The sequence below is a fragment of the Hipposideros armiger genome, unplaced genomic scaffold (assembly GCF_001890085.2).
Source record: "Hipposideros armiger isolate ML-2016 unplaced genomic scaffold, ASM189008v1 scaffold_273, whole genome shotgun sequence".
Lineage (NCBI taxonomy): Eukaryota > Metazoa > Chordata > Mammalia > Chiroptera > Hipposideridae > Hipposideros > Hipposideros armiger.
Genome location: NW_017731623.1, coordinates 456528 through 483572, shown reverse-complemented (window position 1 = coordinate 483572; position 27045 = coordinate 456528). Strand labels below are relative to the sequence as shown.

The following is a 27045-nucleotide window of genomic DNA, read 5'->3' as shown; positions in this document are numbered from 1 at the left end:
TATTTAAGTATTTACAAGGTGAATATAATAACTGGGAGGACCAAATCAGGTCAGGTAGCCTGAAGAGCCCTCTCTGCCCAGCTGCAAGGTAGAGAACAAGAAGAGGGCCTGTAGAAACAGGAGCATCGTGGATGACAGGGGGATATTCGTTGTCACTGTGTGCAGGATCCTGCTGCTTGAGGCAGTGGCCCCTTTAGTTTCTGGATTGTGGGGGATTCTGGGTAGCCTGGGGAAGGATCTGGGATAGTAATTGGAGGTCCAAGGCAGTATAACTTTACTAATCAGTAGAGAAGTATTCTGATCATTTTTTTTTTACCTGTTACTTACAGTGAAGATTTTATTTGAATTTCACCTTCTTTCCATCACTCTGCTCCAGGATCCAATCCAGGTACCACATTGCATTTAGTTTTCGTATTTCTTCAGTGCCTACTGGTCTGGCATTTTGTCTTTGCTTTTGATAACTTTGACAATCTTCAGGAATAGTCGCCAGGTATCCTGTAGAATGTCGCCCCATTCTGAGTTTGTCCATGTTTTTTCTTTTTTTTTTTCCAGTGTCCGCTTTATTGTTTTTATTTTTTTATTTTGTTTTGTTTTGTTTTATTATTAGTTTTAGGTGTACAAAACAATGGAATAGTTATACTTTTCACCCCTCACAAATCAACTGCCCCCTCTGCCGCTATCATACATATCTATCACAATTCCATCAACTGCACTCCCCGCACTGTACTCTACATCCTGTAACCACATATATATCAAATCTTAGTTGACATACAATATTATTCAACATTAGCTTCAGATGTACAGTGCAGTGGTCAGGCCTCTACGTCGTCCATGAAGTGGTCTCCCTAACAAGATATGAATCCATCTGATCCCCTAAAAAATATTTACAACATTATTGTTATACTCCCCAAACTGTCTTTCATATCTCTTTGGCAATATTGTAGTTACCTATTTATGTTTTCTCATCTCTTCCCCTTCTCCCTCATCCCCACTCCCTCCCATCTAGCAACCATCAGTTTTTCCTCTGTGTCTCTGAGACCATTTCTGTTTACTTTGCTTGTTCATCCAGTTTTTTAGATTCCACATATAAGTGAGGTCATATGGTATTTGTCTTTCTCTGACTGACTTATTTCACTTAGCATGATGTTCTCTAGGTCCATCCATATCATTGCATATGGTACGATTTCATCCTTCTTTATAGCGGAGTAATACTCCGTTGTATAAATGAACCATAGTTTTTTGATCCAATCATCTACCGGTGGGCATTTCGGTTGTTTCCAAGTCTTGGCTATTGTAAATAGTGCTGCAATGAACATAGGGGTGCATATTTTTTTTGAATTAGTGTCTTGGGTTTTTCTGGATAAATACCTAAAAGTGGAGCAGCTGGGTCATAAGGTAGTTTCATTTCCAGTTTTTTGAGATTTCCATAATGGCTGCACCAATCTGTAGTCCCACCAGCAGTGCACCAGGGTTCCCTTGTCCCCACAACCTCGCCAGCACTTGTTGTTTGTTGATTTATTGATGATAGCCATTCTGACCGGAGTGAGGTGGTATCTCATTGTGGTTTTTATTTGCATTTCTCTAATGATTAGTGAGGTTTAAAATTTTTTCATATGTCTGTTGGCCATCTGTATGTCTTCTTTAGAGAAATGTCTCTTCATATCCTTTGGCCACTCTTTAATTGGGTTGTTTGTTTTTTTTGGTGTTGAGTTGCATGAATGTTTTATAAATTTTGGATATTAACTCCTTTTCAGATATATTGTTGACAAATATCTTCTCCTATTCAGTAGGCTTCCTTTTTGTTTTATTGATGGCTTCCTTTGCTGTGAAAAAAACTTTTAAGTTTGATGTAATCCCATATGTTTATTTTTTCTTTTATTTCCCTTGCCCGTGGGCATGTATCAGTAAAAATATTGCTGAGAGTAATGTCTGCAAATTTACTCCCTATGTTTTCTTCTAGGAGTTTTATGGTTTCAGGTCTTACATTTAAGTCTTTAATCTATTTTGAATTTGTTCTCATATATGGTGTAAGGAGGTGGTCCAATTTCATTTTTTTTGCATGTGTCAGTCCAATTTTCCCAGCACCATTTATTAAATACACTATCTTTACCCCAATATAAATTCTTGCTTCCGTTGTGATAGACTAACTGCCCGTATATGCATGGATTTAATTCTGGGCTCTCTATTCTGTTCCATTGATCTACATGCCTGTTTTTATGCCAGCACCATACTGTTTTGATTACTGTAGACTTGTAGTATGATTTGATGTCAGGTAGCATGATTCCCCCAACTTTGTTCTTATTTCTCAGGATTGCCATGGCTATTCGGGATCTTCTATGGTTCCACATGAATTTTAGGATTACGTTTTCTATTTCTGTGAAAAATACCCTTGGTAGTTTTATAGGAATTGCATTGAATCTATGTATTGCTTTAGGCAGTAGTCTGATCATTTTAACAATGCTAAGTGACACCAGCTAAAAACTATGCATGGGTATACTGAGTATCTATACCTGTACAGCCATAATTATTAAAATCATCCCTCCTGGTTGCATATTTTCATTGTCTCTTATTTAACACTGTCACAAGCATATTTATTCATACATTTTTATGCACATATGCTATTATTTCTTTAGGATACATTCCCAGGAAATAGAGATACTGTGAAATGTGTGCACGTGTTTAAGGCTTTGGACACATCCTGAAAAAAACACCTTTAGAATGTATGGAGCTCTACTATACTTCCACCAATCACGCATGAGTGCTGATTCTCCCTGGGAATTATCAAGTAGTTTTACAAGCCATTCAAAGTTGTCCAAAGGGCACCTTCTAGGTGCAAAACCCTATGCTAAGCATTGCAGGAGATGCCAAGAGGTAGAAACAATGGGATGTTCTTCCTCTGCAGGAGAGCCCGGCACTGTGCAGACAGATGACGCATACGGGGGCGGTAGTTATGGACATGGGGGAGCAAGGTGCATGCTTCATCAGTGGGGCAGACACCATGTGCCCTGGATGCCCGGAGGGATGAGGGAGCAACTTTGGCTGGACTGATCTGGGAATGATCCGTGTTGGAGAAAGCACATGAGCTGGGTCTTGATCTAGATAGGGGTGAGGGCAGCATTCTAAGTGAAACTGTAGAGAGAGATGTGAAAACAGAAAATGGCAAAAGTGGCCAAGCCATGGACAGGAAGCCTATGTGCTTGGAGGGTGGGGAAGAGCACGTGAGTTACTCTGAGAAGCAGGATGGACCAGCTCACGGAGGGTCCTGCATCCTAGGCTGAGGAATTTCATAGGTAAGGAGACCCAGGGGCAATTTATCATCCAGAGAATGGTAAAATCCATTTTTGAAGATGAATGTGGCCATTATATACAAGGAATGTTCAAATAGAAAGAAGTTAGAGGCTAGAAAGCTTCTTAGGATGTGAGACTTGCAGAAAGAAGGAGAAGGTGGTGAGAATGGAGGCGAAGAACTGAGGCACAGCCCTTTCAAATCCTAATCATCAGGACTGGTTCCTGACCAGCAGTGGGGTTGGGAAGCTAAGGGCAAGGAAGGAGTCAGATGGCTTTGGGGGTTTTGACCCTGAGTGATTGGAAAATAGAAAGAGACAGATGAGCTGACAGACAGACCAACACAGAGAAGAGTATTCGTCTCAGGGTGGGGTTTGGGAAAAGGGTAGAGCTAGTTAGGTGGGTGGGTGTGTAGGTGTGTGTGTGTAGGTGTTTTCCAGCTATATTTTGTTTAAAAATATATTTTAAATAATCATAGGAAAGGAAGGCATTAAACAAAGAGGACACACACACACACACACACACACACAAACACTAGCACATGTGTCTCCACCTTAAACACATCCTTACGGGCTCAGCTCCTGTGTTTCCTGAACATGGGTGCCTTCTGCAAGTTCCAGGTGGTCCACAAGGCCGTTTTCTTAACTGCCATAGCATTTCTAGTACAGACAGTGCTTTTATGGGTTTTTAAAGAAAAGTCTCTTCTCTTTCCCAATTGTAGGTTAAAATGTATGGATTTAGGGATTTTTGGAGGACAAGATTTTTACACACACACACACACACACACACACACACACACACACACACACACACCACCCTTAGTGGTAAAACAGAAAACGCACTTTTACTTCAGCTGACACTTCCACCGAGGCTGATTCATTTGCAGGTTGGGTTCACATGTCGAGCTTGTCCAGATGCTTTTTACAGCAGGGTGGGGAGGAGAGGAAAGGCAGGCCCATGTGAGCCCAGACAAGGTGAGACTTGAGCTGAGCAGTGTGGTGACAGCAGGAAAAGGCAGAGGGAGGGAGCGCTTCACCCCAAGACTCCCCAAAACAAATGAAATGCAACTTCCGGGCCCGAGGAGATTGCACCTGACATGCAGAACCCAGGGAGCCACAGTGACACGGTGACGAAAAGTCAATGCAATCAGTGCAACTACCTAACAGTCGATTTTGTTAGTGACAGATGCCACCTGACCTTTCTAGCTGAAGCCTCTACCTTACAAGCGTTAAACTAAGGGCAGGCCCCTGGGGCCATAAGACAGAAGAGTGAGCTTCCTGCCTCTCCCACTATCGAGGCTGGGATGTGGGGACACAAGGACAGACACCCTTTACATGTTTCAGGTAAGAATCACGTGTCAGCTTCTGTCTTGAGATGTGACTAAATTATTGCCAGAGAGAAGGGAAGGTCCTCAATTAAGTTTTGCCAGGACTATTCCACTCCATAAACCAGTCCTATCCAATAGCAGGGCTAGGATGGACCTGAGAAAACGTCTGTGGCAGAGGAACTCACAGAAAGAACTGAACATCTTGTGCAAAAATGTGGTTTTATGAACCATGAATACCTGTGCTAAATCCCAAAGCACGAAAGCTCAGTGTCCATTTGCTCTTCTTGGCCCCTGTAGTCATCAGTCAGGGCTGTCAGAAAACCCACCACAGGCTGTGGGCTTAAACAATCAATTTCCTCACAGTTCTGGAGACTGAAAGTCCAAGATCAAGGGGCGAGTAAGGTTGGTTTCGTCTTCTCTCCTTGGCGTGTAGACGGCCATCTTTTCCCTGTGTCCTCACGTGGTCTTCCCTCGGTGTTTGCCTGTATCTAAATTTCCTCTTCCTGTAAGGACAGCAGTCCCATTGGATTAGGGCACACCTTCACGACCTCATTTAACCTTAACTCCCTCCTTAAATACCCTGGCTCCACATACAGTCATATCCTGAGGGAATGGGAGTTAGGACTTCCACATATAAATTTTGAGGAGATGACACAATTCAGCCCAAAACAGACCCTTAGTCTTGGGATCCTGTACCTATCTGGGTCAGCCTCTAGATTTCACAACTCAGGAATCCAGAAATTCTTGTCTTCCCCAGACTTGGGCCTCCAAAGATCTAAGTTTATTATGCCCTGAGTCTGAATGAATCTAAATCTAGCACTTTCCTCATCACCTGGGTTTTTGGGTGAATTTAAACTTAAGATATTCTTGATCAGATTATTGATTTTCAAGTGAGGGAGGAGAAGAGCAGAGAAAAGAAAAGTGAAAAAAGGTTTGCCATACTAGCTTTTCAAACTTGTGTCTATTTTTTGTTTAAAAAAAATACCTTGATTCTAATCATTAAAAGAATGGAGACGCTGTGGTACCAGGTTTGAGCATGGACAGCATTTTCTGTAACCACTTTATGGCAGCAGATTTATTCATAAACATTATTTACCTGTTTCAACTGAGTCAGAGCCATAGAAAGAAAATAAGTTGCAAAATCACCAAACTCTGTGGATATAAAAAAAAAATGTTCCTGTGTGCTAATTGAATCACAGTCTGAAGTCACATGTAAGTTTTTCTAATTTGGGTTAGCCCCCTATTGGATGCGAGAGCTGGTGGAAAAGTCAACCCAGTGAAGAACAGGTGACCATCTTAGGGGTTCCAGTTCATGACCAGCCTTTTCAGTCAGAGTGAGCCAAGGCCTACTCCTCCACAGGCCCCATTTCATCTCAGAAATGGGTAAGTTTCATCGCACTTGTGTTTCTTACCTGATCTAGGCTCCTATCTCAGCCAAGGGGAAGACCTCAGCATCGTTTCTGAGCGAGAATAAACTGTTAGCCTCTGCACGGATATGAAGAAGTTCTCCACCCCCACCCCAGCCCCAATCTCTATTCTTTTACCTGACTTGCTTTTTCTTTCACGTTATACGTTTCTTGGGTTACCTGTTTGTCTCTGTCTCCCCTTCTATGAGTCACATGAAAGTACAGGCTTGGCCCTGCTTATCCGCAGTCATCAGAACTGTGCCTGACACCTACTTGGTGCTCAGGACCTGTGGATTGAATAAATGAATGGGTAGGAACATAACTTTTACTCAATAAACCGTGATTTAACAAAAAAGAGAAGCACAACGACGTAGCATGCATCTGGCACTGCTAGGAAAAAGGTGCCCACATCACAAATGAAACTCCCTCCTTAAAAAAAAAATTTTTTAAGTTTTTTGATTAAAAATAAAGTCTAAAATGTTCTGTATTCGAATACTTTGATGTCTCCTAAAACAAGAGAATGTACAGATGACATGAAGATGACAAAGAACCAAGCAAAGAGCAACATGAAGGAGCGTCAGATACCACAGGTGCTGCTGTCTTCATTGACACAGAAGCACCTTTATGCCAGACACCTGTTGGGGACTTTGAGACCAACTAATTCCATCATATCTCTCAAGTCTGTGTGAACTTGGGTCAATTCTAAGTCCCTTGACCATCCGTTTCTCTATTCACACAGTGGCCTAGAAATAGTACCTACCTTGTGTTTAAAGGAGATATCACATCAGCGATCTTACACAGAGCACTTAACAGTCTAGATACTACAAATGACATGATTGCCACCCAAGTGCAAACTCTTGAATTCATCGTTCGTTTTTCATACTTCTCATGCTTCCATTCCAATACTGCCGTGAGCCTCCAATTCATCTTCATGACATCCTGCTCTGCCAACCCTTCTCACTTCTTCCATCTTCCACTCCCCTATCTCCTTGCCTCGGTTGAAACCTGAATCTATGGCAAGAACATCACTTTCCCCTGTGGTCCTTCCTAAGACAGCCACAGGGCCAGGCCTGCGTGGAGACTGGCAGTTTTTTGCTTCCTCAATGGCTCTTCTCCATTCCTACACAGCTCACCCACCACTACCTCTGAAGTACATGGATGACCATTTACTTTCCCTCCTTCTGGCTGCGAATTCAAGGTCTTGATCCATCCTTCACATTCCTTGAAGTCTTTGGCACAGGCTCAGTGTCTCCTTTCGCTCTTTGTTGTGGCATCAGCTTAGGCAACTTTATACCCATGTGGGACAATGCCACTTATAAAGTGGTCTTGTCCCCTCCCCAATCAAGCTTCAATCAAACCTCTATTTCTAACTAGGAGTCAGGGGACATGCTAAGTGACACCATAGGTATGCAATTAATAAAACCCAGAAGGTGGAAAACTTCAGAACAAATATCCTAGTTTGTCCAAAACATAAATTGCAAAGGAAAAAGAGAAGAGGTTGGAGGGGATGGTAAGAAACATAGATTAAAAGAAAACAGAAACAAACAAAGGCAGTGCATGAACTTTGGATTTTCATTCAAACAAATCAACTGCCAAAAAAATAAACAGAAGCAAACGTTGTTTGAAACAAATGGGGAAATTTGAACATTGACTGGATACTTGCTGATATGAAGAATTTAGTGGTGATCTCTTAATCTATGGTAATAAAAGTGCTGTTGTGTTTTTAAAAGCCCCTGTAATAAATATATGTAAATGTATTAAATCTGATGCCATGTGTTGACACAGGGCTGTTTTCATTGTGATTAATAAATTGGCATTCTGGCGTAGCAATTTCAGTCTCCTGAAACTCAGCTAAAAGCTATTGGTACTCCTGGTCCCCCAAAATTCAGACACCTTCAGAGCACTAACAAAACGTGCTCCTTTTCTGGCTCTGCCGGGCTCACCTGTTGAGGTCTCCCAGCTTCAATGACCCTCTTTGGCAGTGCTTTTCCACAAGAGGGTGGCCAGTGGGGGTGGGGAGGAGGGTAGGCTAGGATGATTCCCCGGAATCCCACACCCACCTCCTTTGCACCTTTCTTTTGCCATGGTTTAAATGAAGGCTCACCATTTCTCACCTTGCTCATTGCAGCTTTCTCTGGTAACCCCTGCATCCATCTTCCATCCTACCTCCTTTTCTTCATGCTTTGATTTTTTTCCAGTGGCTCCCAGTGTTTCCATATTCAAATTCAAACCACTATACTTGGTTGAGGTAACAGTTTTGTTTAATTTGCATCCCCCACTCCTTGTATACCTTGTGTTTCCTCCAGTGTTGCTCAATTTGTGGTGTGACAGACATTTTCAGTGGTATAGATCCTAACTGTGAAATCCTGTACATTCTAATAGGGTTTAGCATCCTTGTCTCCTGCCCACTTAATGTCTATAGTATCCCACCCTCAGACACTGTGACAATAAAAATATACCCCCAGACATTTCCAAACACCCTCTGCTGCCCCTTTTCAACGGAGTGGCTTCCACTGGCCCCTCACACTTCAGCTCAAGTATTGGGCTCAACTACATACAATTGCCATCTTCATAGTTCAAGAACATCGAATATGGTTCAGCCAAATATCCTTTCCTTTTGGAAGCCCTCATGACTGATGCCTTACTGCACCTGTGACTTTCTTTGTTCAAGTGCTAATCACCACATGTTGTAATAGTAGCTGGTTTACTTATCATCCCCTCCCTCTCACCACAGTGCTCCGCCCTAATTACACTGGAGCAAAGTCCTCACTTTATATGTCGGTATCTCAAGCTTCACCTGGCCCAGTACCTGGCTTATAATAGGTACCAAAGCGATGTTTGACAAATAGACAAACAGGATACGGAGCATACTTTCCCTGATGAGTCAGTATTATTAGTCCTGAGCACAGAGATGCCTTTAGGGCTCATTAAGTCACATGTTGGCTCTCCACCAAATGGCCCATCACTGCCCTGCTTTACGGATGTGTGTGTCTTCATCTGTATCATGCCTCCCTCTGGTGATCTTTCCCATGGCTCCAGGAATGTGAGGCCGACTGTCCTGAGCGCTGTCAAAGCCCTGCATGAACTTTGGTCCGTGCAGGTGGTGGCAGCAACTACACTGGCTAGGTTCGTTTGCCTGGGTTTTTTCTGGGTTCTTGCAAGTTGTCTGTCACATGTTTGAAATCTCGCCTCTGGTTAGTGAGGCTATCCAGTTCTAAGAACATACTGCACACTTTCTTTTTTGGAAACAGCTGAAAGATGACTCAGCGGGACTTTTGAAGTAATGTTCCTACGCTGAGACGCCCAGTCCTAGGTCCCTGGCTGGTGACAAAATGATAGACTTCAAGTAATTGCTCAAGGTATTTTTAAAATGCTGGGTGCAATTTTTTATTTTAAAGTTTTATATCCATAAATACTGAAAATATTTATCTTTCTAAAAAACAGTTATCTTTCTAAATTCTGGATTGGATGACTTTGGATAACATTATGCTTTCCATTATGACTCATATAGAATTAAGGCCGGGACTATGAAGGATAGAGAGAAAGGGTCTGGCTAAGCAGAAGTCAATGGCGAATACAATTTTTCAGAAAATTTTTATATTTACTATATCTTTAAATATTTTTAATATACATCTTAAATGCTATATACCACAATCAACAAACGATTTTTGGTTCTTTCCTTTATTTTCAATATTTATTTTCATCATCATTTTTCTCTTTTACAGGTAATTACAATTTAGGAAATAAAAATATATAAACAGAAGAATGTTAAATAGTTGTTGTTGTTGTTTAAAGAGCTGCTGCTTGCAAGAAAGTCTATATAGTCTTATTCCTCCAAACAAAATTTTATACCTCATACTAAACCAAATAGCTTATGGGAAATTAGTATTAAATAGCAAAACACATACATACAAAAAAAACACAAAACCCCACATGTATAAATAACAACATAAAATAGAGCTTGACTGTAATATAATGCTTAACAAAGCAAACTATGATGCAATATGAATCAACTTCATTAACTGGACAAGTCCAAGGAGGCACAAATCAAATAAGTGCTAAACTTGAAAGGATGTGCAAGTGAAACTACAAACTCCAGCTAGGTTCCTTTTGTTCTTGGGCTGTGTCCAATTTCATTCCAGAGAACATCAGTTTTTACATCTTTGCGACTTTGTGACTGTAAAGAGAAGAAGAAACAAATAAGCAAAAACAGGGTGACTGGCTGGCAGTAGTGGCTTTGTTACCTAATCTCATCCCTTAATTTCATCTCAGGATGCAAAACAGCTTAGAGTTCACATGAAGAAATCAAGGTGCAGAGAGGAAGGGCCTGGCCCAACGTAACTCAGCTAGCTAGCAACAGAAACAGGATATGAACACTTATATTGTCTCTTCAAATTCTGCGTCTGTGGCACCTTGGTGTCAGGCGACTTCTATCCATTGACAAACTGTTACTGTCTATCATCATCCAAGTAAATCAAAACCATTGATCTTTTTTTTAACTGTTGATTTTTCAGTTTTTTACCAAGTGTTAGATAGCCTGTAAAATATATAAAATAGGAGGCATTTTGCAACAAGAATCATACAGCTAGTAACTATCAAATGCGGTACAGGAAGCTAATCCATCATGTGAAAAATCACACTAAATTAAAAAAATATATGTAAGTGGGGAAAAAATGAATTTCTGATGGTCCAACTGAAATTTCCCTTTTAGAAATTCCACAGTGCTTAGGCTAAAGAATCCCAGCAGTGCAAGAATCCACCACTGCACTCTGCTCTTGTCGCCGTATTTGGAGAGAGGCTAATAGACGGTGAGTGCTTCATACCTGATGATGCGCATAACTTGTTTCACCCATTTCTTCTTTGGATCCGCACACACAGATAATCCTCTCTTTGTGTAAAAGCTGAAAAATCAGAAAATTTGATTTGAATTTAGAAAGCTTTTAAGTGGACTTTTCACAGAACATGCTTGCAATGGAAATGTCACATTCCAATCGACCATTTGACACATTTAACATTTTATTTATCTCAGAGGTGAAACAAAATGTAAAAAAAAAAAAAAAATGTTCCTGATAAAGCTTGATGCAAGAAATAAAATAATTTTTTCTGACTTTATCTGCAATTTAAATAAATGGTTGTGCACTGGTCAGGAAATAAAGTCCTGGAATTGTTATTTTTGTTGCTGGTAGTTTATGAAATATGTATATATCTGATCAATAACTTATATCATTTTAAAGTATAATATCTTATGTAAATCAAGAATATTATTTGTGGCAGTATAATTACTCTGAGTTTTTACTTGTAGCCTCAACCATTTTCTGGTAGAAGACACTCATTTTAATTTTATGTTTTTCATATTTCCCTGAGAGCATTTTAGTAGCCTATACTTTTATCTTAAAAAGTGATTTTTGCTCTCAACCATGTTCCCTTTTAAAAAACGAAGCTTTTGCCTTATTCCAGTCCTATTTAAAGTGGGCTTTAAAGTAGCTATTCACTACTAAACCAAAGCTATCTTTGCCACATTAGTTATTTCTGAATAAAACTCAAACAAGGCAAAAACTTCTTATATCTGAAATTCACATGTACTCCTGATACAACTGAGTTAAAATTAATCAATGACTTACATGACTGCATTGATGTCACAAGCTTCATTGGCCCGCTGCTCTGTGAAGTCCGTGACGAATTTGGCACGAAGGATATGTCCTGTATATCCAAGGCAGCAGTCAAAGTTGCTTGCTGCTAAAAAGAAGTGATAAGTATTGAGTCCACATGAATAAACTACTCTGTAGTAGGTATTATGAAACTACTTGAAGTTGTGGAAAAACTAGAATCAGATTTATACGGTAACTAAACTATTCAGGGGAAGAGTTTAAATGCCTTTAACACCCAATTTAACATAGTTTCCAGTTCTCTTTAAAAAAAAATAGTTTGTGTGTGGGAAATTTCGGTTCAATAATACAGTTTAAAAGCATATGACTTCTCATAAAAGAAATATCTTTAGTAAGAAACACAAACTGATTTTTATTTCAGTTCGCTAGAATCATGCAAGAATATGAGTACCCCCCACTTGAAGAAACTATTATAGATAACCTTCCAAATTCAGAAAAATGAATAAATTAGCAGATTTTCATCTATTATCTGGCTACTGAGTATTGAAAGGAGAGGAAGGACAAGAAGTTACAAAGGGAAATGTGATTTATAAAAACTGTTTTTATAGGAGCTACAACTAAAGCATTTGGAATTGGAATATTAGTTCATGAGAATTTTTAATTTTGTTCACAAAAGTTCAGCACGTGCATTTTTAGGAATGCACCTGTTGCAGAAAGAGCAACACTTACCTTCTGACTCGCTGCAGAGGTGGAGCAGCAGTGCTGACATCAAAGCAGCCAGGAACAAACTCTTGCTAATGCTCATCATTTTTAGCTCAAAGAATATATCTTCTCAGTGCTGGGTACCCAGTGCTCAGGTGTGCTGCTATGTTCAGATAGCAGCCTGGTCCTATGAAGGCTCTTCTTATAGCAAATATTGGGAATGTACACAGAAGGCGTGTTCTCACATGGGGTTTTCCCTTCATGGACCTGCCCCATCATGTCGTCACAAAGAAAACCCACAGGGAAAACTTCCTGCCTTTCCCTACTGTTGGGGAGGTGCGAAGGTCACAGTGAGGGAGGGGACGAGAAGGGGGAAATCCTGTTAAATCCTTTGAAGATTTCCATCCAGTTATAACTTAATCTCTTGTCTCTGAAAAGACAGGATTAATGATAATACAAAGGTCAACCCCACACAGGAACATTCCAGAACTCCTATTGTTAACACTCTATTTGCTTTCCAAAGGCAATCAGAGAGGAGGAGGAGGAGGTAGGGTGCCAGGCATACTCAAGAACCATTTATAATTGCATAATTGGTGCTCAGCTGTCACCAAAGACCTTGAATTTCTAGGCTACTTTTCAGAGCAGGTAAGGTAACAATGCTGTAGTATGGTCCCCAATTTTAGTGGAAAATGCCAGCCCCTAAGTGAGTCTCAAGCCTCAGCTTCCTCTTGAGTTCATGTCAACTCTTCTAAGAATCTGGTACATTTACATGACACTAATCAATATTGCAAGCCAAAAAGTAATCCCCACCTGCTCTTAACTCTTCATGCTGATGTAGTTATATAGATATAACTCAATACAAAGCTTCAGAAGGGTTGAAAAAGAAGAAGAAAGAAGACTATCAGCAGTGGTTAATTAACAAAACAAGTGTCAAATAATAATGATAATAATGTATGCATTCCTATCCTATGATGATGTAATAAGAACTGTCCACTAGGGAGACTGTCATTCTATGCAAGGGATTGGGTTTGTGGGATGAGTGAACTATAAAAAATAGCACAAGGGAGTTTTGGGGGGATGATGGGATTATTTTCTATCCTATTACAGGCATGGTTACACATATCTACATGTGTTAAAATCATAAAATTGCACATCAAAAGAAAAAATGAATTGTAGTATATGATCATTTAAAAAAATAAAGTTTTAGGGCCAGCCAAGTGGCTCAGCTGGTTAAGAGTTAGCTTAAGAGTACAGGCTCTGAGCAACAGGACCACTGGTTCTATTCTCACATGGGCCAGTGACGCTGTGCCCAAGCTGCTGCCTGGCTCAGCTGGTGAGAGCATGTGCTCCTAACAACAAGACTGCCTGTTCGATGGTGGACTGTACCCACCTGCAACTAAGATTGTAAGACAGAATCTTGAGCTTAGAAGCCCAGAGCTGCCAATGGGCAGCCAGATGGCGACTGGTGCCCTCCACAAATAAGATTGAAGAACAACAACTTGGCTGGTCCCCCTCCCTAATTCCCCAACACTGTTCCCCGTCCCCAAGTCAATTAAAAAATAAAATAAAATAAAATAAAAATAAAATAAAGTTTAATAACATTGAAATCATTTTTAAAAAGAACTGTTCATTAAACACAAATGGATCAAAAAAGATATACCAGGCAAACAGTAAACAGAGAACTGGAGTTGCTATGCCTATATCTGACAAGATAGATTTTAACACAAAAATGTTACTAGGGCCGGCCGAGTGTCTCAGTTGGTTAAGAGCTCTCTCAAGAGTTTGAGCTCTGAGCAACAGCAGGTCGAGTCTTGGCCCGAGCTGAGCAGCCGCTAACCTGCCAACAGGTGGCAGGATGGCTCAACTTAAAAAAAAAAAAATTTTACTAAAGAGGGAGTTCCATAATAATAAAGGATCTATCCATCAGGAAGTTATGAAATTATGACCACATATACACTAACAACAGCACCTCAAAATACATGAAGCAAAGACTGACAGTATTGAAGGAAGGAATAGACAGTTCAACAATAAAAGTTGAATACTTCAATATCATATTTTCAATAATAAATAGAAAGACTAGACAGAGATCCACAAGAAAATAAAACAGTTGAACAACACTATAAACCAACAAGACCTGAGAGACATCTATAGAACATGCCACCTAACAACAACAAAATAAGCATTCTTCTCAAGTGCATATAGAACATTCTCCAAGATAAATTACACACTAGGCCATAGAATAAGTCTCAATAAATTGAAAAGGATTGGAATCATACAAACTATGTTTTCAAACCACAATGGAGTTAAATTAGAATTCAATAATGGAAGGAAATTTGAGCAATTCACAAATATGTGGATATTAAACAACACATTACTAGATAATCAATGTGTCAAAGAAGAAATTAATTTGAAAAAAAAAAAGGAGAAAATACTTTGAGATAAATGGAAAAAAAAGCACACCAAAACTTATGTGATGCGGTGGAAAGCACTACCCAGAGGGAAACTTAACAGCAGCAATACAGGGAATAGCAAAACAATGGAAGAAATTAATGGAACCAGAAGCTGGTTCTTTGGAAAGATCAACAAAATTGACAAGCTTTAACTAGGCTAACCAAAAAAATAAGGTAGGAGAGCAGGTAGAAAAAAGGAGAGAAGACAAATTGCTAATCTTGGGAATGATAAAGGGGACATCACTGTCAACTTTAAGAAATAAAAAGGACTAAAAAGAAATACTATAAATCACTGTATGCCAATAAATTAGATAATATAGACGCAAGGGACAAATTACTAGAAAGGCACAAATTACTGAAGCTGACTCAAGTAGACATAAAATGTTTGAATAGCTCCATAACAAGTAAAGATATCAAATTGGTAACTAAAAATATTTTCACAAAGACCTGGATGGCTTCAATGGTAAATTCTATCAAACATTCAAAGAAAAATTAAAACCAATTTTTCATAAACTTTTAAAAAATGTAACAGAAGAGGGAACAATTTCTAACTCATTCTATGAGGGCAGTATTACAGTAATATCAAAAGAAGAAAAAGTCATCAAATAAAAGGAAACTGCAGACCAATATCCCAAACACAAAAATCCTCAGCAAGATACTAGTAAACTGTATCCAGCAACATAAAAAGAATGCACCATAATCATGTGGGATTTACCCTCCAAAATGTAATACACAATATTAACAAAATTGAAAACAAAAGTCATATGAAAAACATTTAACGAAGTTCAACACCCTATCATAATAAAAACACTCAACAAACTAGGAATTGCAGAGAACTTCCTCAACCAGGTAAAGATCGTCTATGAAAATCCCACAGATAATACCATGCTCAATGCTGAGAGATAGAATGCTTTCCCCGAGATCAAGATCACCTCAGGGGTGTCTCCTCTCATCACTTCTATTCAACCTTGTGTCAGAGGTTCTAACCAGGACAATTAGGCAAGAAAAAGGCAGGGGGGAACCCAGATTGGAAAGGAAGTAGTAATTATATTAATTTGCAGATGACATGATCCTGCATGTAGAAAATCCTAAAGAATCCACTAAAAAAACTACTAGAACTAATAAGTTCAACAAGGTTGCAAAATAAAGATCAATACACAAAAATCAATTGTATTTCTATACAGTATAATAAACAACTTGAAACTAAAATGAAGAAAACAATTACTGTTATAATAACATCAAAAACAATAAAATACCTAGATATCAATTTAAAAAAATAAACAAAAAAGGTAACTGAAAATTATAAAACATTATTAAAGAAGACTTCTAAATAAATAAAAAGACATGCAATGTCATGGATTGGAAGACTTAACGTTGTTAAAATGGCACTACTCCCCAAGCTGATCTACAAAATCAACACAATTCCTATCAAAATCCGAGCTAGCTTCTTTGCAGAAATGCAAAACCAATATTTAAGTTCATACAGCATTACAAGAGACCCCCAAAGAGCCAAAACAGTCTTTCAAAAGAAGAACAAAGTCAAAGGATTTACATTTCCTGATTCCAAAACTTCCTACAAAACTACAGTAATTAAGACATGGTACTGGCATAAGTGTAGACATATAGATCAATGGAACAGAATTCAGAGTCAGATATAAACGCCCATATCTCTGGTCTACAGGCCCATTCAGTGGGGGAAAGAATAGTCTTTTCAACAAATGATGACAGGACAACTGGATATCCACATGCAAAAGAATAATGTCAAACCTCTACCTCACCCACCCACCCACAAAAATTAACCCAAAATAGATCACAGACCTAAATATAAGAGCTAAAACTATGACACTCTTAGAAGAAAACGTAGGAGTCAATCTTTATGACCTTGAATTGGGCAATGGTTTTTCAGATACAACACCAAAAGTTCAAGCAACAAAATAAAAAACAAATAAGCTAGACTATATCAAAACTATAAACTTTTGTGCTTCAAAGAATACCATTTCAAAAATGAAAAAAATAACACATAAAGGTAGAAAATATTTGCAAATTATATATCTGATAAGAGACTTATACTTGTATCCAGAATATATGAAGAACTCTTGCAAATCAATAGTAAAAAGATAAATAAACCATTTAAAAATTGACAAAATATCTGAATACACATTTTTGCATGTATGTGGCCAAAAAGCACATGAGAAGATGCTTAATACCTTTAGTCATTAGGGAAATGTAAATCAAAACCACAGTGACATATTGCTTCACACCCACAAGAATGGCTATAATCGGAAGGACAGATAATAAGAGTTCGCAATAATGTGGAGAAACTGTAACCCTCATATACTGTTGATGATGAAACATGATGCAGTCACTTTGAAAAACAGTTTGACAGTTTCTCAAGTGGTTAATCATAGAATTACTACATGACTGAGCAATTCTACCCCTAGGTATATACCCGAGAGAAATAACAATATGTCTGCAAAAAACTTACATATGAACATTTGTGGCAGCACTATTCACAAGAGTCAAAAAGTGGAAACAATCCCAATGTCATCAGCTGATGAACAGATAAATAAAATGTGGCAAATTAGTACAGTGGAATAGTATTTGACAATAAGAGTGAATGAAGGACTGATGACTACTACAGCATGGATGCATGGATGAACCTTGAAAACATGCTAAGTGAAAAAACAGAAGCCCAAAAGGCCACATGGTATACGATGATTACATTTAGATAAAATGTTCTAACCTGGCAAACCTATAGAGACAGGAAGTAGAATACTGATTGTCTGGGGCTAGGTTGGGGTGTCAGGGTGAAGGGATGGGGATGGAGAGTGAGAGCTAATGGCTATGTGGTTTCTTTTTAAATTCTTATCTAAAACTAGATAGTGATGGTGTTTGCATAACCCTGTGAACCCCACATTGAATTATGTACTTTAACAGGGTGAATTTTATGGTATATGAATTATATCTCAATAAAGCTCAAAACAACAACAACAACAACAAAAATTCTCCACCTATCTACTTCCAACACTCACTCCTGCCCACAGACCCTCTTTCTTTCTTTCTGATTACTCTTGGCTGCTTACATTCTGTGTTCATTTCTCCTTCTTTCTCCATTCCCATTGTCTGTCCTGTTCTCCTCTCTCTCGCTCGTCTTTTAATCATATCTCTCATCTCCTTTCCCTTTAATAACTATAAAAGAGAATTAATTTTTGATACATTTTACTATTGAGCCAAGGCTCTTGGGCTCACTGAAGCATCATGAGGAAAAACACCACGATAAAGATGGTTCCACCTGTGGCTTCAGTCCCAACATTAAATACAACCTACTCATCAATATCATACTTCCTAAAATTCTTACAGGGAGTAAGTCAGATTACTTTTCAAAAAAAAAAGATGCTACTCTGTAATAGTCACTGATGGACTCATGCATAAATTGCTTCTTTTCAAGAACCCAAGAGATGCCACTGAGCGATTGGTAAAGCACTGGTTACAGGTCAAGTAAAACTGGAAGCCAACCCCATTCTGGATGTCTGCGGGGTTGTTTTCTGAACCAAAGTCAAGAACCCCAACAACCAGTCTGATGATAACAGGTGCTATTATCTCAGGAATGCAGCCTTGAGAGTCGCCAAGTAAATTTCTGAGCGAGTCTTAGAATACCCACATATGTCATCAGCTTGGCTCAAATAAACTCTTATAAAAGTTTTCCTTAAAAAAAAGGAAAGTGATGTATGTTATATATGTGAAAACCACATACTCCTTTTTAGACCTTCTGAGCGATCAACCAGTTCAGATGTAGTTGCTCTGTAGAAAGAGGAATTAACATAAAATTCAGGTAACCGCTCTCTGCATTGTTTATTCTAACCCGGAGGCTGTTGGGTTGCTCTTCATTTTTCCACCTCCTCAGTTTCTGAGTAGTCACAGCGGAGGAGTCTCCACTAATAGCATGCAGAAATGACTCAGCAGGGTTGTTATAGGATTCACACCGGTTACCAGTAGATGCAAGTTATGCCAAAGTTTCCTGTGCACGGCCATAAAATAGCACCTTTCCCAAAGCCAGCAGTGTAATGTTATCCAACAGTCTCAAGATGGTGTAACGAGGCTGATGAATGGATGAGATAATGGTCCTTCCCTGCCTTGACACCTTCTCTAGGAGTAGAACTGCATTTGATGGGCCTGCATCTAAGCCAGTGGTGGCCTCATCCAGAAACAGGACAGCCACATCTGTAATCACCTCTGTTCCCATGTTGGTCTTCTTTCTCCCTCCTCCAGACGCAACACAGATGAGCTGGTTTCCCACCGTGGAGTCTGCCACTTCGCTCATGTCCAGTTCTTGAATGATTTTGTTGATACGTTCATTTTTTGCCTGGCTGCTCATACTTGCCAAAGGGCTGCTGAAAAGTCTAAGTTTTCTCTTACCGTCAAAGTCCCCATCACGCTATCATCTTGGATTACATAACCTGTGGTACTCTTAAAGTTGGCAGGTTGAGGGATTCCATTTAGCAGAAGAGCTCCAAAGAGATCACAGGGGTCTTCCTTTGCAGTCAATATGTCCATCAATAAGGATGTGTCTCCCCTTGAGGGTCCCAGGGTAGCATTAAGACCAGGTTCCATCACTCCACGGACATTCTTTAGTATCTCTTTCTCACCTATTTTGACCAACTAGGAAGTCACTCCTCCCCTTCACTTGATAGTTACAAAAACTTAACACAGTTCAAACAAGTAACATCCCAAAGTCTTTGGAGGGCCCCACTGGTGCTTGTTTTTGACATTGGAAAAACAAAAACATTCTTTGCAGACATCTAGAAAGAATTTTTTCTCCACTGAGCTGCCATGAGCTGGAATTCTGGTTTATGAATTGCTAGGGCCACACATTCCTGGAAAATCATCTCTGCTTCATCTTGGATTTTAAAATATACACATGCATGCATGCACACACACACACACACACACACACACACACAAATACACACATAAAGTAAGTCCAAGAAATGAAATTTTAGGGTCCAGAAATGTCAACATATTTAATAGCTTTGAGATTGCAAAGCCACCTACCAGAAATCTCTGATTGGGTGTGCCCAATTTTCTGTACATTTCACAACATTCAGAAACAGGTACACTTACTTAAGCTTTCGTGGAAGCAACTACATCTTATTCTTTATTAAAGATGAGTCTAAAATGTGGCGAATGCCTGAAAGCTATCAGTTACTGTGATATGTCCTAGCCTCCATCTCATTAACTGCTGGGAACTTTTTAATTTTTTCTGGCACAAAGAGGAAATGCTCTGTGAAATGTATATGCCACACCCTGAACTCTTAAAGTCAATATTATGCCAGGGAAATCGAAGAACCGGAAGAAGAGAGCCAATGGAAGGGGAGAGGGCAGCCTCTATCACTCCCGTACTTTCCAAAGTAGTCTCTGGGTACTGAATATATTTATTTAACAGATCAAAGGTTTTAAATATGTAACTGAGTGTTATTGCTCTGATGACGAAACTTTGGTAGCTCCCTATTGTAATTTCAAAATTCCCCTGCATGCTTTCTCGAAGCTGACATGAAGGAGCCCCACATAACAATGTGACTTGGCAGAAAATAATTTGCTAAGGAATGCTGCTCAGTCAAGGACCGAGACCACAGGTCCCTTTGGAGCACGTAGCTTCACATTAGAGCCAACAATTCCCATTTGATCCTTATGAATGGCATCAGCTAAAAGGCCAGCATGTTGATATGTTCCAAGTTCTAATGTGTGGTATTTAAATACAGGAAAACCTTGGATTGTGAGTAACATGGTTTGCGAGTGTTCCGCAAGAGGAGCAAACATTTCTAATACATTTTAACTTGGTAAACGAGCGATGTTTAACAATATGAGTAGTTTATTTCTGGAACAAATTATGCTCACAAACCAAAGTATTACTGTACTCCGATACTAAGTTTGCTTTGCTCTGGTAGAGAAAGGTTTAGCTGTCCATTTGTTATATGTTTCTAGAGCTATTCTAGGAAACACTAACCCTAACCGCTTATTAAGGCAATCCGTATCTACTAAGAATATAATCAGAAAAGTTTGCAAAGGACAGAACTTTTCTTTGCAGCACTATGAAGAATAGGAAAGAAAATGAAACTACCCATATGATTAATAATACAGTGTGATTAAAATAATTATAGGATATCCATAGGATTGAATAAAATGCTGACATTTAAATAATTTTGAAGCATTTTATGCAAGGGGAAATGCTAATGACATTACAATAGTGAGAGTAGTGGGACACAAAATTGTAAATAACATGTTAACCTATTATGGGAAATTGTGTATATTTATACTTGTGCATGCAAAAAAAAAAAAGACTGGAAGGAAATTCACCACAGTGGAAACAGAAGTCATCTACAGTAGTGGGAGGCTCTCCCCCCGCTGCCTTATTTTCATATCGTTTCTGTATTTATCAATTTTTACCACAAATACATATTGCTTTTATAATCAGAAAATAAACTATTTTCAAAACTACATATAAAAAGAACCCCATTTCCTAATATACACAATAATGTACTTAGAAATGTGATTTTAAAGAGCTTTTATTCATAGTTTAATATTTTCTAGTTAAAAAAAAATGCCACTGAAAGAGAAAGAATGACCTTATTTCTTGAAATACCTCAGACCAGGCTCCTGTGAAACTATTACAGTAAGAACGTTCACTCCCTTCCTAACTTCCTGGATATAGAAGAAACATCTGTGCTCTGGGAGAACATCAATACTATATTTTGTGTTGGGATTTGCAAGATAAAACAGGTAAAAACTAACTGGAAAGAGTTTACATGAGCTAGCAGCTTTTTCAAAATTTAATTGTAAAGTTGCTTTATTAGGTTAGAAACGTGTGTCCATAAAACAGTTTCAGAAAAACAGATTGCTTTGATAGTGAAAGCTAAAGAATAACTCAATAACCATAGCGATAACTAGCTGTGTGATGGGTTTTAACATCTCCATCAGAAAATGAGCAATGTGCAAATATCCACTCCCTGAATTCTCTTTTGGAAGTAAGATTACTATTCAATAATATAAAAAAATTCTTTTATAGATTTTATTAATTATCAGCTTCATTTCTACTAAATAAGAAGTAGCTATAACTTGCCAAAGCACAACCATATGGTGGTTTGGTGGCGAGAGCATTTAAAATTTAGTCTCTTAGCAACTTTGAAGTGCATAACACAATATTACAGATTGTAACCACAATAATGTGCATTAGATGTCCATAATGTATTCATCTTCTAACTGCAAGGGTGTACCCTTTGCCAAACACCTCCCCAAAGTCTCTATGCCCCAGTGGTGGCCTGGTAACCACCATTCTACTCTCTGTTTCTACCAGTTCTGTATAGCCTTGTGATTTTAACCAGTAGACTTGTAAAGCTTCCTTGCATTTCACCACGGTCTGACCCTAAGCAAGCATCCATGATGAATCTTTTTATTTTTCTTGACAGTGACACACCATCCTAATCATCTTCCCTCTCAAGTAGAGGTTAGTCAAGATACCTTGTCACTCCCAGTGCATACAGGACCATTTATGACACATTTCTTCAGAGCTCACAGGTGCCTACTGGGCGCAAACCCAATGATAGAGCCCGATAAGTCGCTGGAATGTTCCTCCATCTGCTGCAGCTCAAGCCAAGAGCTACCAATCTTAGGTCTCTATGTCAGTTCACAAAAATTAAATGAATCATTGACTTGGTTCAAAATATATTCCAATTGCTACTACAATGAGGTGTGGTGATACAGTTGCTCACCAGGTAATCCCACCAATAAGGCCAAAGCTTTAGGCTCGTTACAGAATGGGCTCACGAATTCACTTCTGTCCTGCGGACCTTCATCCAAGCCTCCCATAGGTAAGGGACTTGGGGGAGTGATGGCAGGTGGCTCAGAACAAAACTTAGTCTGGAAGAACAATCAGCACGGCATCTCCGGAACAAACCTGAACACTTCTATGAAGTGCAGCGTGAAGCATACACCCTGCATGACCATTGAGCTTAAGCACCTTCGGGAATGTTGCCACTCTTTCCGAGGACTGCTGACTTTCCTCGGTGAGAGTCCCAAGGGAAAACTATCAGCCTCTCAGACACCTGTGTCATACACACTTGGCTTTCTAGGTAAAAAAGCTTTTTCCCAGAGATGAGCCAAGGGCAGTAACTGGTTTTTTCCCAAGCTGAAGGACCACTGGGGGTTATAAAAACTTAAGAAAAGCTATAATCTAATTTTAAGAAATTATGTCTCTCACCATGAAAGTCACTGGAGACTTTGCCACCCTAGAAATATTTGTTACTAATGAATAGAGGCTCATAATCACTTCTAGAAAGATGATTCTAAGAACATGAAGAGGTAACAAAACACCATGGACCGTCGGTGGTATAGGAAGCATGTTCATTTGGGCCTCTCATTCATTTCTCTTCTTCTCAGCTTACCTTATTTTAATATTGCTTCAGCTTTCTTTTGGGATTTAAGCTTACTTTCTCTCTTTTTTCCTTTTCCTTTCCTCTCTCTTTTGTTTTCCTTCTTCACTCTTCCCATTTGTATTCCTTTTATCAAATAAAATATAAGATGTTTTTTGCTCTCTTTTTCTACTTCTCTCTTTTTTTCTTTTACTTCCTCTCTTTCTGTGCCAAATAATGGTATTCAAAAGTAGAATTTGCCTAAACAACTTTAGAAAATATGTTGGTTCTTTAACTTAGTGATAAAAAATATAAGTATTTACTTTGCACTTCTCATCCTAATAGAAAACATAATAGCTGATTCTTCCACAGACTTTTGGGAGTTTAGAATAAGTTGGTAGCATGGACACATAATTTTAGCCATTACAAATGAAAAACCTTTTGTTTTAAAGTGAAGGCAACTAAGAAACTGGTTCAGACATGACGTTCTTCATCCTTTCAGCTCCAAGGACATCTGACCCTTGTTGAATGTCACAATAAGTAAGAGAATACTTATAGGAATGTAGAGATTGATTTTGAGCACTTGGAAAGCTAAATCTAATGAGAGCTTTCATTGAAAAAGGAGTAGGGGAAAGAAGGAGACTGAATATTATTGTGTTTCCTATAATTTTTAGCAATGGGATCCACTAGAAAGACTGAAAAATCTCATCTTTCAGGAATTTCCATCATGCCAAAACACGGAGATCAGAAATCAACAGTGAATGGTATACATGGCCAAATTACTCTAAAGAATGGGAAAGAGGAAACATTTTAGAGATACACATAAACACAGACGACTATTTGTTGAACATCTACCATGGAGCCAAGGTTAGCTGGAGGGAATAGCACTGAGCCAGACATCAGAAGGACTACGTACTATGTCTCCTGGGTCACACGCTAACCATGTAGCCCTGATCAAGCCACTATGTTTTAGCCTCAGCTCTGCATCTAAAGTGCATATGAACACATCCAAGTATCACTGAGAGGACTGGTAAGGCAATCAAAGTAGAAGCACTTTGCCCCATGTAAAGAATGAATCAAATGCAAGCTATTATTAGTAGTAGTGTTTCCACTGCACTAAGTAATGTGGTCAAGACAAGAGACCTTGGTGGTTGAGAAGCTCATAATTTTAGTTAGAAAGATAAAACATAAGTCAATGAAAAAGTACTAACAGCAAGCACTTATAGAACAAATTTTATAAGTACTTTGTATATGTTAACTTGTTTAATCATTACAAGAACATTATAAGGTAGATACTATATAATATGCTAGTATATTTCTATTTGACAGGTAAGGAAACTGCAACAAAGAAAACAGGAAATAACTTGCCCAGAGCCACAAGTAGTAAGTGACAGAAATGAGAATTGAACCCAGAAGTAGAGGGACAGACAAGGAGAGGGAGGGGAGGAAGAGAAGAAAAACGGAAAACAGGGATAAAGAGAAAGAAGAAAATAAGGCTCTAAATTCTGTTTCAGATTATATGTCACTAAAGGAGATTTATTATTTAGGAAATCAACCACCTATTGAAAACCCACTCTGATGAGCACTCTCAGGGAAACAAAGATATTTAAGAACTTTTCTCCTTAAGAGAATTTGGTGATGTATGAAAAAGAAAATATTAAAATTAAGGTAGCTGGATATGAAAATCTAACGTGACATTTTACACAAAAGGAGACATGAAGTTGTTTACTTTTTTCTCACTATTATCTCAAAACTTGTATGAGACATTAACAAGAGTTATGTTTCCTTGGCTAAAAGAGAAAATACATACTGAAAATGGGGGAGAGGGGAGAAGTCCGAAAATAAAGAAGTAAAACATTCTCACTCGATATTGGTACAGAACCTTTGAAAGTTCCTAGATGTGAAAGATCAACTCCTGCACCTGTAAAACTTGTGTGAAAAAGAAAAGGAAAAAAAAGCAAGTCACATCCCACTGCTATCCTGTCATTCCAAAAGAGTTTGCAATCCACCCACAGTGTGCGTGGCACCATCTGACAGAATTTTCCCCAGCATGTGTGCCATTCTGCCAGAAGGTCTAACTAGAACTCCACCAGCTTCCTCCTTGGCTTCAACGCCTGCAGTTTAAAGACTGCTGATCTTTTTAGCCTTGCCTTTCTTATGACCTATATACAATTTCCTGTATGTCAGGAAGAGACTTGATTTTGCAGTAGAAAGTAATCCATCAGTCAGCATCCAGTCACAGCCAGTGCTCCAGACCTTGAACCGAATCCAGTTCCCAGGAGTAAATAAGGGCAGCTGAGCAGGCTCACACATGAACCATCCCATCCCCTTCTCTAACGCTGGGAGAATGACGCTTCACAGACTCCATCAGAGATTCCAGATGAGCACCTCAGAACCCACACCAGGGCCGTGACCAAGACGAAAGAGGGAAAGTTGGTGAGGCTTTGGAGATGAGGAGGGAATGGAGGCATTGCTGAGGAAAATGAATGCAAAACACATGTCAGCCTCAGACTCGAGAGTGGAGAGGAAAGGGGCTGATGACGCTTCTGTCTCTGGGATTGCCCAGCCCTTCTCGAAGCCGGACTTCAGCAGTCCCCTGTCCCTCAAAGGAGGTGCCCACGACGAGGGTTGACAACACCCACCATATAGATCTACAGGCTGGGGAAGCCCTCACAAGGCGGAAGGGTCCTCACTTGCTGGAAGTCTGCCCACACCCCTTGATGTACGATGCTATCCTCCCAAGAAGTCTTACGAAACCCAAGGATCCTGCTGGTCTTGTCTCTTGCCCAGCAATACGGACATATTGATGCAAAGGCCTCTCCCCAATATATCTTCCCTTATTCCTGGATTAACTCCTCTTACCTCCCTACCCCCACCTGGCCCATCACTGGTGTTAGATGTTCATATCCTATTTATCATTCAAGATCTGATTCAAGGACTACTTTTCCAAGGCACTTTCCATAATTGGATGAAACATATTTTTTCCTTTGAACTCCCATGAGACTTTGCTTTTCACACCACATAAGAAAAAGTATTATCCTGTCTTTATCTGTACAGCATCTCACAGCGGGTAGGGGTTCAAGGTGTGTGCCAGATGAATGAACCAACTGAAGTCACCTTATATTACTTTCACCCCTTATTTCCCATATCCATTAATCACAAATTATTTTACACAATTTGCTTCCAACTCAGTCCCCTCTCTCCCACCACAGCTGCCCTGGCCTTGGGTCTCAGAACTCTATGTCTGCATCAATATGTTAGTTTTCTGAAACAGCCTCCTCACCCATCACAGAATTGGAGAATAGTATGATAATGACATGGAGAAACTTGTTCTCCATGGTTCCAGTTGGTTGGTTCCCAAGAACAAAAAAAGGATGGTGGACCAACCTACCTTCCCTATGGAGTTGTTTTAGGAGAAAAAAACAAAAACAGGAAAGATTATTTTTGTAGAAGTTGGGACTTTAAGAAAGTAAGTAAATGAGAAAGAAAAATGATGAAAGAAGTACTACATGAAGAGTGAGGTGAATAGATTTTTTGGGGGGGGGCAACAATCATAAGATTGAAATTTTAGAGAAAGGGAACAAAATAAAACTAATAGCTCTCAACTTGGTATTAATTTACAATTTAGTATTAATTAGGTCTTTCATAGACCCACCACTTCCTCTCAAGATATGCCTTCCACTGAAATTATGTTGGCCTCCTTTGTCATGATAATGGCTATAAATGATTGTGTGTTCTCTATGTAACATTTTACTTATATTCATCATTTTGGGGGTATATATTGTTATACCTCTCCACAGTCCCTGCTGTTTCTCCAACAACTGCCTGTTCCATATGCCATAGAGAAAGAAAGACGACAATTAT

At 39.1% G+C, this 27045-nt stretch overlaps 1 protein-coding gene and 1 pseudogene across 2 annotated transcripts; both read right to left on the bottom strand.

The window, feature by feature from the left end:
* Nucleotides 1–9740: 9740 nt before the first annotated feature.
* Nucleotides 9741–12485, bottom strand: CCL20 (C-C motif chemokine ligand 20). Of its 2 annotated transcripts, none has more exons than XM_019657061.1 (4): nucleotides 12354–12485; nucleotides 11640–11754; nucleotides 10842–10919; nucleotides 9741–10195 (listed from the first exon to the last, which is right to left on the bottom strand). In XM_019657061.1, exons 1-4 carry the CDS (start codon nucleotides 12430–12432, stop codon nucleotides 10174–10176), a joined length of 294 nt encoding a protein of 97 aa, XP_019512606.1. In that variant the 5' UTR covers nucleotides 12433–12485; the 3' UTR covers nucleotides 9741–10173. The 2 variants fall into 2 exon arrangements, with proteins under 2 accessions (XP_019512606.1, XP_019512607.1); XM_019657062.1 differs by having other exon boundaries at nucleotides 11640–11751.
* A 6022-nt stretch (nucleotides 12486–18507) lies between these two features.
* On the bottom strand, nucleotides 18508–19575 carry LOC109390503 (ATP-binding cassette sub-family G member 2 pseudogene; annotated as a pseudogene).
* Between the last annotated feature and the right edge of the window lie 7470 nt (nucleotides 19576–27045).